Raw genomic sequence first — 13718 nt, forward strand, 5'->3', positions numbered from 1 at the left:
ACGTTTTGGCTTATATACCCTCATCAGATGTCTTGGGGAAATTTTGAACCTGGTTTCTCATTCCTTAGGTATTTTTCCATGTTATTATTATTATTCAAGTCACTTCCTGGAATCAAACTCGGAATCTTGTGGTTAAGAGCGCGGGCTACTAACTCCAAGATTCCACGTTCGATTCCGGGCAGGCGACTCACTATCACCACTCCTCTTTTGATTAGCCTTATTACCTCTCTCAAAATTTCTCAATGATGCACAGTACGGATATAAAATGTTGGATAAAAATATAAATCAACTCATTTACATGGATGATTTAAAGCTCTTTGCAAAAAATGACGAACAACTCAACGATTGTTAAACAATTCAGCGATGACATCAGAATGCAATTTGGCCTCGATAAGTGTGCAAAAGCTACTTTTATCAAAGGAAAAATGACAGAAACATCTAACGTTTACCTCGATCAGCAGAATGTCATAAAAGAATTAGACCCAGCGGAGAGCTACATGTACCTAAGCGTAATTGAAGGGGACGGAATAAGGCATTCAGAAATGAAGGAAAGGATCAGGAGAGAATGTTATCGCAGATTAAGAGCAATACTGAAGACAGAGCTGAATGCAAGAAACAGGATCGAAGCAATCAATGCTTTAGCCATACCAGTCGTGACTTACAGCTTCAATATCGTTAACTGGTCAAATACTGAAATATGACAGAAAAATACGTAAACTGTTGACAATGCATAGAATGCACCACCCTAAGGCAGATACAGAACGACTTTATCTGCCAAGAAAAGAGGGAGGCCGTGGACTTTTACAACTGGCAATAACAATGAAGATTGCTACAATTGGCCTAGACACCTACCTGAAAAACTCTGAGGACTGGATGTTAAAACTTGTCTCAAAACATGAAAACAAGAAAGCATCATACTCAGTAACAAAACAGGCAAAGGAATATCTAAGTGAATTCCGAATACAACAAATTCCGGAATTAGACACACAAGAAACCAGTACAGAAAAAAAACTAAGCGCATGAAAACCCGTGCTAAAACTGCTGCCTTAGATATTCTGAATGTTAAATGGCAAGAAAAACCTCTCAATGACAAATACCCAAAGAGAGCGAATAATGCAGATGTTGACAAAGCCCTGACACATCAATGGCTAATGGCCTCTGGCTTAAAATCTGAAACAGAAGGGTTTATCTTAGCAGCTCAAGATCAATGCCTACCTACAAGGAACTACCAGGCCAACATATTAAAGAATGGCAGTAACCCAACATGTCGTGTATGTCAACAACAAAATGAAACCATTGATCATGTTGTCTCCAAATGCAGTCTTCTTGCACCTACAGAGTATCTCAACAGGCATGATAAAGCTGCACAATATATTCACTGGGTAATTTGCAAAAGCCTGGGCTTGCCCCATGATAAAAACTGGTGGGAACACAAACCACCTCCAGTGCTTGAAAATTACCACATCTCACTCCTCTGGAACTTCACCATTCAAACTGACAGAAAGATAGACGCGAATAGGCCAGACATTATAGTAAAAGACTTCAGACAAAAAACATGCCTCCTCATTGTCCCAATCGATATAAATATATCTGTCATGACCTATCAGAGACTGAGCAAATATAAAGATCTTGAAATAGAAATCAGCAAAATGCGGAACCTGAAGACTAAAACAATACCTGTTGTCATAGGTGCCCTGGGATTGATAGCAAAGGGGCTGATTACTACCTACCTCTGATACCAGGAAACGCCAAAATTGCAGAAATTCAAAAGATAGTGCTCATGGGAACTGTTCATATCCTACGCAAAATACTTTCTATGTAATCTCAAGTTTTAAAACACTCATAATTTTCGTTTTTTTTAGACATTTACTAGTATAACACTAAGTACAAAACCAAATATATGGCACCCTAGGCATATCACCAACATGAACTTCCAACTTGTTGTCTCTTGAGGTCTCTGGGTGAGACTTGGAGCCAGCTTGTGCAAATGTAAAGCAAAAGTCAAACATAGAATAATAATAATAATAATAATAATAATAATAATAATAATAATAATAATAATAATAATAATAATGATGATGATGATGATGATGATGATGATGATGATGAGGATAATAATAATAGCATCAAAAAATACTTTAGGAATGAGAACCCAGGTTCGAAGTTTCCCCAAGACACCTGATGAAGGCTGGAGGATATATAAGCCGAAACGTCGTGTTAACAACAAGCAAGATGAGGACAAATATCCGTCAAATGTAAATAATGTAAATAATTCCTCATCTCTTTAATATAGAACTGCCATTCTTTTTTGTTGTGACACACAGGCACACACAGGCACACGCACACACACACACACACACACACACACACACACACATATGAATATAGATTAGATACGTAGGACATAATCATGTAATTATACGTTTCATCGAAAATATGACGTAGAGAGAGAGAGAGAGAGAGAGAGAGGAAGAGAGGAATATAGAGAAAGAGAGATAGAGAGAGAGAGAGAGAGAGAGAGAGAGAGAGAGACAGAGAGAGAGAGAGAGTTAACTGATAGATAAGCAGACAAACAGAAAGAAGATAGTCGAGATGTCGGATACGATGTCACCAAAATTATGTAAAAAAAAACCTAAATATCTAAAAATATGAATGACTTCATTGTCTGATTTCCACAAACGACGTAACGCGGTAAATAAAAATCATTAGATCATTATCGCGATCCGAGTGCGATAATAGAAATCAAAACTGTTCCCCTTACTTATCTAGTGGATCTTAAACATAGCTTTGTAAACATAGTTTTTACCTTTCTCCTTAGTTCCTCAATAATTACGTGGTAACTTTGACCTATAGAAGAGACTAGAAATAGCTAAACAGTATAATAGAAATTAAACACACACACGCACACACACACACACACACACACACGCGCACACACACACACACACACACACACACGTGTATATTTATATATGTAAATATAGAGATATATGAATGTATATACATACAAACACACACACACACACACACACACATATGTATGCATATATACTGAAGTTGTCTTTATTACCATACATTCAAGTTGTCGCTACGACGGTCTTTCAGAACGGTGCTTGCATTGTTACCACCAATTTAGTTTATAGAATCATATTTCTTGGATGTCATTGAAGCACAATGTTAAGGCCAAAAAGACCTGCTATTCTCTCTTATATCATTCTTTAAGTATTGCTATAGTGTCTTTGTTGGCACGTTGAGACTAGTTTCATAAGTGACAGGGACGATGAATATCTGCTTTACAACGTATGTCCTTAGGTAATATATATACAGATTGATTTCTCTATGCGGAGTACATTTGTTTGCTAATTGTCTCCTAAATAACAATTACTTTCAGCCGTGTATTTTACGCTTTTGTCCTACGTATCTAATCTATAACATGTTTGATAAAAAATTTTTGAAAGTCGCTTTCTGATCTGGGTATTCAAATATATAGCTAAACTTTAACATTCTTCAGGCATTGTTGCAGATAGATGTCTATACATAGAGACTGCTTTTACGTGTGCGTTGCAATGTTATGGGTGATACGTCATTTGAGAGAACGGGATAGAAAGCGATATGGTAATAAGAGGGAAAGAGAGAGAGAAAATTGAAAAAGGATCCCCCCCTCTCTCTGACCGTCAAATGGAACATGTAATTTTAACAAGCATAATCGTGAGATACAAAACAGAATATAAATTTTCCGCCATGATTTATTACAAGTGTATTCTATATAGAGAACACCTGCCTCTATGATATATATATATATATATATATATACATATATATATATATATATCAAATAAAATCAAAACCAGAACACAAAGGATGTCGCGGTACACATGTTTCAAGCTTTATAAACGACCTGTTCTTACATCAGTGTATAAGAGATATAAAAGATGGTTTAAAGCTCTCTTCAGCCGCATGCATTGTTATTCCAAAGAGTTACATCACACTATGAAAAATATGAGGTATATCATATCTCCCTGAGAAAGTGTATTTGTAAAATTCCACAACCAAATAGGCGTATCATTGGATTTCGAAAATTTGTCCATACTGTATCACCAGTCAACATAGAGTGAATGTTAAATAGATTTGAATGGGTTCATTCCCCTTGTAAGGAAATAGAAATAAAGTGAAGGAAAGAGGAAGAAAAAAAAAGGGGAAGAAAAAATATGGACAACATGAAGAGGAAAGAAAATAGATAGAAAGAAGAGAGAAAAAATAGAGGGGAAATAGAGAGAAAGAAAGAAAAGGGAGAAAAAAAGGGAGATGAGAAAATAGAGAGAGAAAACGTATGTACGTATGTGTGTATGTATGTGCGTGTGTGCATATATGTTTATTAAGATATATATATGTGTGTAGTTGTGTGTGTGTATAGATATCTATATCTGTACATATCCTTAGTTGTGTATATATTTACTAGGATTTAACTGTAGATGTGTATGAGGATATGTGTGTGATTCCATATACTTAAAACTGTGTATCTCATGCTGTGTTGTATGAGAAATGTTTATATATATGCACACGGGTAGGTATGCAGACACACACACACATACACTATAAACTTAAAGCATGTAGTGACAGATTGCAGTAAAGTGACCACTCACTACAACATTATCAAATTTCAACCCACCCCTCCGGAAATAAGAAGTGATTTATGACCCTTACCACCACATCAAAACCTAAATCTTATTCTCAACTCTTTTAGCATCTTATCTCTTTATCTTAATTCTTTTGTTTTTACGATTATTTTATATCTTTTTATATCTTTTATATTTCTTTATATTTTTATACTTTTTATATTTTCTTGTTACTCTAATTTTAATATTTATTTGTGGTTCCAACATTATTATCCGAATATTTATATTTGAATTTTTGGATCTTTTCCTTTTGAACGGCACATGTCAACACAATTTCTAGTTAACTAAACACTTTAAAACTTCGTATACTGGTAGAATGTGTCAAAATAAAACATTTTTTCTCTTGGCTTTCTTGATAAAATTGTAATTCGTTTGTTTAACGTAGTTTAATTTTTCGAATTTTAACCAATGAATCGCCTATAGTGAGCTAAAATCATTTGCTGCGTCTAAAACTGAGACAACATCCTGTCACTAACCCTAACCCTAACCCTAACCCGCACCCTCACCCTCACCCTAACCCTAAATTTTAGCCTTTCGTTTTTTTTCTTAATTGTTAAATTAATTTAAGGATAACAATTAAAAAAAAAGAACCAAAGGCTAAAACGAAAGCAATGGAAAATAATTTAAACAATTAACAAACAAAATAATTCTATAATTTTATACACACGCTTTCCATACGTATACATAACGAAAGGCTAAAACGAAAGCAAAAACTCAAAACAAAAACAAAACGAATAATTTTAGACACATGCGTAACAATTAAATTAATTTAACAATTAATAAAAAAAAAACGAAAGGCTAAAATTTAGGGTTAGGGTGAGGGTGAAGGTTAGGGTTAGTGACAGGATGTTGTCTCAGTTTTAGACGCAGCAAATGATTTTAGCTCACTATAGGCGATTCATTGGTTAAAATTCGAAAAATTAAACTACGTTAAACAAACAAATTACAGTTTTATCAAGAAAGCCAAGAGGAAAAAATGTTTTATTTTGACACATTCTACCAGTATACGAAGTTTTAAAGTGTTTAGTTAACTAGAAATTGTGTTGACATGTGCCGTTCAAAAGAAAAAGATCCGAATTTTTTACTATTTCTTTTCTAACTTTATTACCCTTATCCTTTACTTACATTGTCCCCTTACCTTGTTTCTCTCTCTATTTTCTCATCTTCCTTCTTTTTTCTCCCTCTGCTTTCTTTCTCTCTATTTCCCCTCTATCTTTTCTCTCTTCTTTCTCTCTATTCTTTCTATCTATTTTTTTCCTCTCCATGTTCTCTTACACTTATCAAGTATTCACCCTAAATTTGCAGTAGCTATATATATATATATATAGATATATATAGATATATATATATGTATTGGTAAAAACGGTAAGATAACAAAAAGAAAGAAAGAGACCTCAATATTATGTAAATAGAGGAAATTTATCTATAAAATAATATGTACAATTACTCAATAGTCAAGATAAAACTCTGAGTTTCAGATACTGAAGTGGAAATCCACAACACCATCTCTTCGGTTATCTGGCCATCTGAAAAAACGCTATGAAAAATACCGTTATATAAAGGGAAATTACTGTGTTATAATTCTGCTACTTATATAAAATAAGATTAAAATTTCATAGTATATTCAGTTTTTGTATATGCGTGTGTATGTATGCGTATATAAACATGTGCGGGTATGTACATATATGGGCGTGTGTGTGTATGAGTGCATAAGGGCATGTCCGTATATGAACGTGGTTTTTATGCTTCGTATACTTCCTTATGTTTTTTTCTGTTACCTTTAACCATGGTTTTTCTTGTGCTTGTGCGTATATAGACGTATGTATGAACTTTTACGGTACGCATGTGTGTGTGTGTATGAGTTTGTATATATATGCGTATATATTTGGCGAAAAATGCGAGTGAAGATGTGTACGTTTTCATAGTGACGTATAAGTACGCACGTGGGTCCGCGAGCGCACATGTGAGCGTATGACTAGTCATGTTTACGTGTTTTACTATGAAATTTTAATCTTATTTTATATAAGTAGCAGAATTATAACACAGTAATTTCCCTTTATATAACGGTATTTTTTCATAGCGTTTTTTCAGATGGCCAGATAACCGAAGAGATGGTGTTGTGGATTTCCACTTCGGCATCTGAAACTCAGAGTTTTATCTTGACTATTGAGTAATTGTGCATATTATTATTATTATATATATATATATATATATATATATATATATATATATATATATATATATTATATATATATATATATATAGATAGATAGATAAGAGAGAGAGAGAGAGAGAGAGAGAGAAGAGAGAGAGAGAGAGCTATAAGGAATCATTTCTATGTTATTTAGTCTCACCACTTTTCGTTGTTAATTTGAAATAAGGAAGAAATCATTTAGATAATGTCGACACTATTTACATTTTAATAGGTATTCTTCTGCTTGGCATCTTTGGAACGTTTTACCTTTATCCAATACTGTTGAAAAAATTCTCAGATTCGAAAGTAATATAGATATGAATCTTTATATTTATAAATTTATAATTTACGTTAGTTAATGATTGACTCGATCATTACAGTGATTCTCCGTATAGCAATGAGGATTTTAGTTGTCTGTTCAACTTAAAGGTTGTTGAGTGTTCCAGAGATACGTCCACCGTTATCGTAATCTTCAAGCAGAATAAGTTCAACTCATTGTACAGCAAAGCGGATATTTTAACAGCCAATTCGGTCAATCCGATGGGATACATGATTCCGCACAAATTCCATCTCGGCAATTTCTGTCAGAAAGTTTAGGTCGATCAGAATATATAATAGAAGACACATATTCAAGATTCAAAGCATTAGGGAAAAAATCGAAACTTCACGATTGCAAAGGAGCTTCTTACTCATACCTGCATTATAAGAAGAGTTGTAGACGGGACCTGGATTTCTCAACCGCAAACGCGCATGTATATATGTGTACACACACACACACACACACACACACACATATATATATATATATATATATATATATATATATATATACACATACATACATACATACACACGCACACACATATATTTGGTTATTGAGAGACAAGATGGATGATACGAGAATTTTTACAATTACATAACGAACACTGTGAAAGTGATCGTTCTTTACCAGTAAGATACCAGGTATAAGCCATTCGTTTTACTATCTTATATATATATATATATATATATATATATATATATATATATATATATATATACATGTATGTATGTATGTATATATCCAACCAACAAACACCCCTGCCCTAGTCAGCCGGAACCACCGTTGACTTGGTTCACAATGTGATACAAAAATGGCAGGATATTTATCAAAGAGTTTAATGACATCTACATAACTGCACATATGAGAGTATATATATTGATTTCAATATATTTGAGAATATATCTACCAAAAGCAAATGTACTTTAATAAAAAAAATTCTTCATGTTCTCGATAAGCTTCCTTATAAAATTACTCTATGAATCCACCTTAGGATTCGATGACGGCTTGAGCGTGGGACTAGAATCATTGATATGCCTGCATTAAAAGGTCTTATTTATTACAGACAGCACCTTGATGGAAAATAGCAGCCTTCAAACAGATTTAAAACTGAAGGGTCTGGAGACCACAAGTTTGGTGTTATATTATCGTAAAGATTTTCTGACATTCATTCATGTGTTACGTGGATTTTGCGCAATAGTCTTGTTGAAAATAGGTACGGTGTACATCATCCATTCAAGGTCTAACAACTGTTCCTACATCATCCATTCAAGGTCTAACAACTGTTTCCAGGACCTCAGTGTATCTAACAGCGTTAATTCTGAAACTCTGTGGAAAGATGTGAGGTGCCATGACATGACCTTCGACACTCACTATTTCTAAAACCATCACAATTACTGGGAACTTAGAAAGCATCTCTCTGGGAACATTAGGAGGATCTGCACATAGCCATCTGTAATTATTTTTTTTAGAGTTTGATCTTGGTCGAAGTTTTCCATATCAGAGATGAACCAACGCATGCCATGTCCACTTGGTACGGATCAGTCTCCCTGTCTTTTTGCAGACATAAGTTGGCCTCTCTTCAGAGCTACGATTTGTATCGAATGTATCCGTGAGTTACAGTTCTGAAAATCCTCTTCGACATTTCCTTGATTTCCTTGATATTGATTGATCATCATCAATAATGTTAGAGCCCATTAAATGAATTGCGGTGTCCTTATAGTGTCCAAACATTTCTTTGATACAGTTGAAACATTCCCCCTAAAGGCCTCCAATTCCATTGCAATATCTAAATTACCGTGTTCCACATATACGGTAACAATAACTGTATGTCTTTTCCTTTCTTGTGTTAGCATTTTATTTGCCATAGGAGATCTGAAAGAAATAAAGACCTTTTAACTGGATTAAAAAGGCTATTATACTGATAATTAACCCTCAAAAATTCCTCGCAATCTATTATATATCAGGTGGTGTTATATATGGCTTGGGACAATTTTGGCCCAAGCAGATCCAAGTTTGTGTTAATTTATTATATGTGCATAATATATAACATAACTTACTTAGGATTTTCGTTGCATTGCCTTCGCCTCTGAGAAACTCCCCGGTTACATGTTTTTGTACAATCACTCCATTGCGACCATTTACTCCACTCCATCAGCCCGTCACTCTAGAATATGAAAGAACAATTTTATTTTACAATAATATAACAACAATTGAATATCATCAAATGTATCAGGCTTGTGTTTATAATTGATGCTTTACAATTAAAAGATTCTAGTAAATTACAAGTACTAATTGTATCGAATAAAGATAATTTGAACTTAGATATATAAATGTATTACATCATGAACGAAAATAATGTAGATTGAAAAACTGGAGAGTTTTTGAAACTTAATTCAGTGCTTCACATTAGTGTAACTTTCTATCAGAAGTGACAAAAAAAAATGGCAATCCATCGGTTACGACGACGAGGGTTACAGTTGATCTAATCAACGGAACAGCCTGTTCGGGAAATTAACATGCAAGTATCTGAGTACTCTAAAGACACACGTACCATTAACGTAGTTCTCAGGAAGATTTAGCATGACGCAGAATAGGACAAGGCTGACCCTTTGAAATACAGGTAGTAATCATTTCTACAAGCTGATTGAATTGGAGTAACGTGAAATAAAGTGTCAGTTTTACATTCAAAATTGGTTCGTCAAATCTGTTACGATTATATTGACTTGAATAATTCACGCCGTAATCTGCAGATATCTCAGTATCAAGAGGAGAATAAATAAAGGCAATGGGCTGAAATTCTAAAGAGAAGTTTTTCTGTATTATATGCTGAACATGTAAAGCCAGTCGCCTCTTCAAAGTGGCTGCTGAATGTTACTACTAGTTTAACGCCAGGCAGATTCTCTGCTAAGCTGGTTATCGATGCAACATTCTGCACTCTTTATTTACAATATATTGCCGGCAGGGGGAGCGAGCCCATACTACCCTCTAAGAGCTCAGTTTCGAGTCATTTGGTTCATCTTCAGCCGCGAGTACCTGCACACTAGAGCAATAACCAGAATCTGCAACCGCTAACAATTTATTGTAAACAAAGTGACCATCGGTCACTGATTTGCAACAAGCAAAATAACTAGTTATAAAATCTCAAGAAGAGATAGAGTAGTAATGCATACTAAACAGTAAAGCTAGTTTCCACATCAAAGTAGTTGTTAAATGTTGCTACTAGTTTGACCCCAGGTAGATTCTCCGCCAGCTGGTTATCAGTGCAACACTGCACCATTTATATACAATATATTGCTAGCGAGGGGCGCGAACCCCTACCACCCTCTAGCAGCTAACAAGATCGCAGGACTGACTCAATTTCGAGCTAATTGGTTCATCTTCAGTCGCGAGTACCTGCTCGCCAGAACAATAGCCAGAATCCGCTGATTGAAATTGAATCTGGCCTTTAATAATATTTAATAGAAAACAACGGTGATCTTATTTGTACGGAGAACTAGTATCAAATTGTACATTTTTTCAAAATATAATTGATGTTAGGGGAGTAAACATACAGTGATATCTGCATTCAGAATACTAGTCATTGGAGCCATTGGTTGATTGTTGGCCAAACTTTTTTAATAGCATGTTAATATTGTTTTCTTAAATAGATATAGCAGACAGAGAATCCACTGAATGGAAAAGATATAAAGCGGATTTAATTTTATTTCCAATTCATAATTCACTGACATATCCTTTTTGTGGGTCTGTTGCTTAATTTGTTCTGTTAACAGGTAATGACAACTGTCAATACTATATTACTTCATATTCTATCCACTTCACTGAAGAAACGTAAATGATTTTGGCAGTAATGACTATGCATTACTACTTTAAGAGGTGTGTAGTGGAGGTGCAATTTTTATCGTGGTAGCATATTTTCAACGAAATATAAACGTGAATGGATCAGAGTAGCAGCAGCAGCATTGAAAACGTTAATGTAGACAGGTATTTTGTTGTAGCTAAACAATATTTGTTTGTGTTATATTTCTTTGATAAAAATTCAAGATTTCAGTGATTATCGACAAGTACACACAAGGAGGTGGTGATGGGTAGAAATGTGGTAACATGCCAAAATACAGACGTTTTTGATCCTGACAGATATCCAAAGATATTTATTTAATCGTTGAAACATGCTTTTTCCTTGACAGAAAATATTAAATTCTCGCCAGTTGATAAGCTTCGCTATAGATGTAGATTCACGATAAATATTCTATTTATTGATAATACGTTTACAGCAGGTATTTGGCTTACCGACGAACCCATCCACGTAACAATATTATACTTGGCAATGAACCCAAGATTACCATTAAATTACAGAATTTTTGTAAGATAAGGGAAACGAAAGTATAAAAACAAGAGTAATTACTGATTAAAGAAATTATTGATCTTATTTAGCTCAATAATCTTTAGTTCAAGTACAGATGCTGGTATTTCGCTGTTTTGAGCAGAAACACCGAGTTCACTTAATTTTAGAATTTTTCTTTAAGATAGATTTTATATTCCGTGTGTCTGGGGAGAGTCATTTTCTTTTTGTGCTTTATTATGTAACACACTCACCGGTAAAATTTACACTTATTTCTTATTTTTATTTTCCTAAAATTTTCGTTGCGTCTTGCAACCTTTTCAATAGTTTTGACTACTGAGAGTCAAAACTATTGAAAATGTTGCAAGACGCAACGAAAAGAAAATGACTCTCCCCAGACACAACAGAATATGCTTCAACACACGAACTCATATAAAGAATCTTGCAAACCAAATCCAAAAACGAAATAGATTTTATAGGTAACCATAACTGTAGTTGAACTACCCAAGGCAAATCTGCGTGAAATAATTTGTTTTATGACTTTTATAAAAGAAATGAAATTTGTTATTTAAACTATATTATTGTAGACGTAGTTTTATTAGTCGAGCAGTGAGTAATGGTTGCTGCTTTTTTTACTTTGAGAAAAAATCCTTACAGAAACTATATCAGCTAAATAGATAACCTTGAATAAATACATTAAAAACACTATAGCATATTCAGAACACTGTTTCAGAAAATTACCCCCGTTTTCTTTGAGCATACAAAAGGCAAATTTTGGTTGGGCAAAATATGTAAGACAAGATAAAATAAATTTGCCTCTTCAGTTCTCCAGAATTACACTTACAAAGGAGACTCATATGCATCGACATCCATCCTTAGAAAGATCAGAAATGCAACAAAAATTTTAAATATCTAGGTCAAATGAAAGAGGATCTTGGAAAATTTGCTCAGGATATGAAATTAAACTCGGCAAAAATCTAAAAGCTCAACATAAAATATTCTCTATAGCCTCTTCACAATCTAGTAGAATGGCTTTCTTCCTCATGTATTTACGCACAATGCGGTTAAATAGAGAAAATTTTTGAAATTAGTTATTACTCATTTTACCACACTTTGGACATCATTTTCTAAAAATTTTAAATTATCAATCACCTATGATTTAGATCAATGTCTGTGGTTTTTTAATGTTTTATTAAATGTTTGTATCAATGGCCAGGTAAATAGCGATGCCTTGAGAGTGCTGTTCATGTTGTTCATCTGGGTTTCTATGTGTGTTTTCGTATGTTGAAGTGTTTGTAATATTGTTGGTGCTGGAGATGTTATTGCATTAGTGTAGAGTGTGTGGGTCTGTGACGATTTCTTGGTTTCTGTCTCTCCTCCTCTAATCGCTTTGATTTTAGTTCTTTTGCCATGCTTTTCATTTTGCAATTTTTTCCTTTTTCCTTTCTCTAGGGTCCATTCTGGTAGCTTTCCACGACTTTGTTTCCTCACCAGGTGAGATTTCGCAGTCGAAAAAAGAAACTGTGTCAGTGGGAAGAAGTATGCACAGTCACGCATTTATAAGATGGTGATCCAGTCGACTGGTGTGGGTGAAGCTTCTCTCGATTGCGATGGTGTGGATGTTGTTTTAGTATTTCTCGTGTGCTAGTTCCGGTGCTTGCTACTGATGTTTGTTTCCTTTTCTCTACATGGAGCAGAAACCCTTTAAATGTCTTGTTTCACCACAAATGTGGGATCTCAGGTTATCAAATCCGGGATAGCTTCAAAACCGTGTAGATAGGCGTGTATCTACATTTCCGTGCTTGACCTCAAATATTTTTCAATTTTAAATCTTAAAATACGCCCTTAAAGGGAAAATTTTTACGACATTAGTTCGTCAGAAGGAAGGCGAGTCGGCTTATCTAGTAAATACCAAGTTATAAAATAACACATTTTAAAGAAAACTTACGAGTCATGAACAAGCACCCACTCAATCCAAATAATAATAATAATAATAATAATAATAATAATAATAATAATAATAATAACTGAATTTAGTACAGCACCAGAAAAGAGTGTTATTAGGGACAGCTAGGATACTTAGGAAGGTTCTTGGTATCTACGGTTACTTGTAGCCCGATGTTAGGAATCTTTCTTTTCGAACAGTCTAATCTGTTGTTTGTATATGAATAATAATTACTACTACTA

General features: G+C 34.2%; 1 protein-coding gene across 4 annotated transcripts in view; it reads right to left on the reverse strand.

Moving 5' to 3' along the window:
* Positions 1 to 13718, reverse strand: part of LOC115217863 (ADAMTS-like protein 4) — a 442200-nt gene that overhangs the window by 257983 nt on the left and 170499 nt on the right. For all 4 annotated transcript variants that reach the window (XM_036508060.1, XM_029787575.2, XM_036508062.1 and 1 more), the window contains one exon: positions 9250 to 9356. In XM_036508060.1, coding sequence (XP_036363953.1) covers positions 9250 to 9356 — 107 coding nt within the window. The remainder of the gene's footprint in view (positions 1 to 9249; positions 9357 to 13718) is intronic.

This window comes from Octopus sinensis, linkage group LG12 (assembly GCF_006345805.1).
Source record: "Octopus sinensis linkage group LG12, ASM634580v1, whole genome shotgun sequence".
NCBI lineage: Eukaryota > Metazoa > Mollusca > Cephalopoda > Octopoda > Octopodidae > Octopus > Octopus sinensis.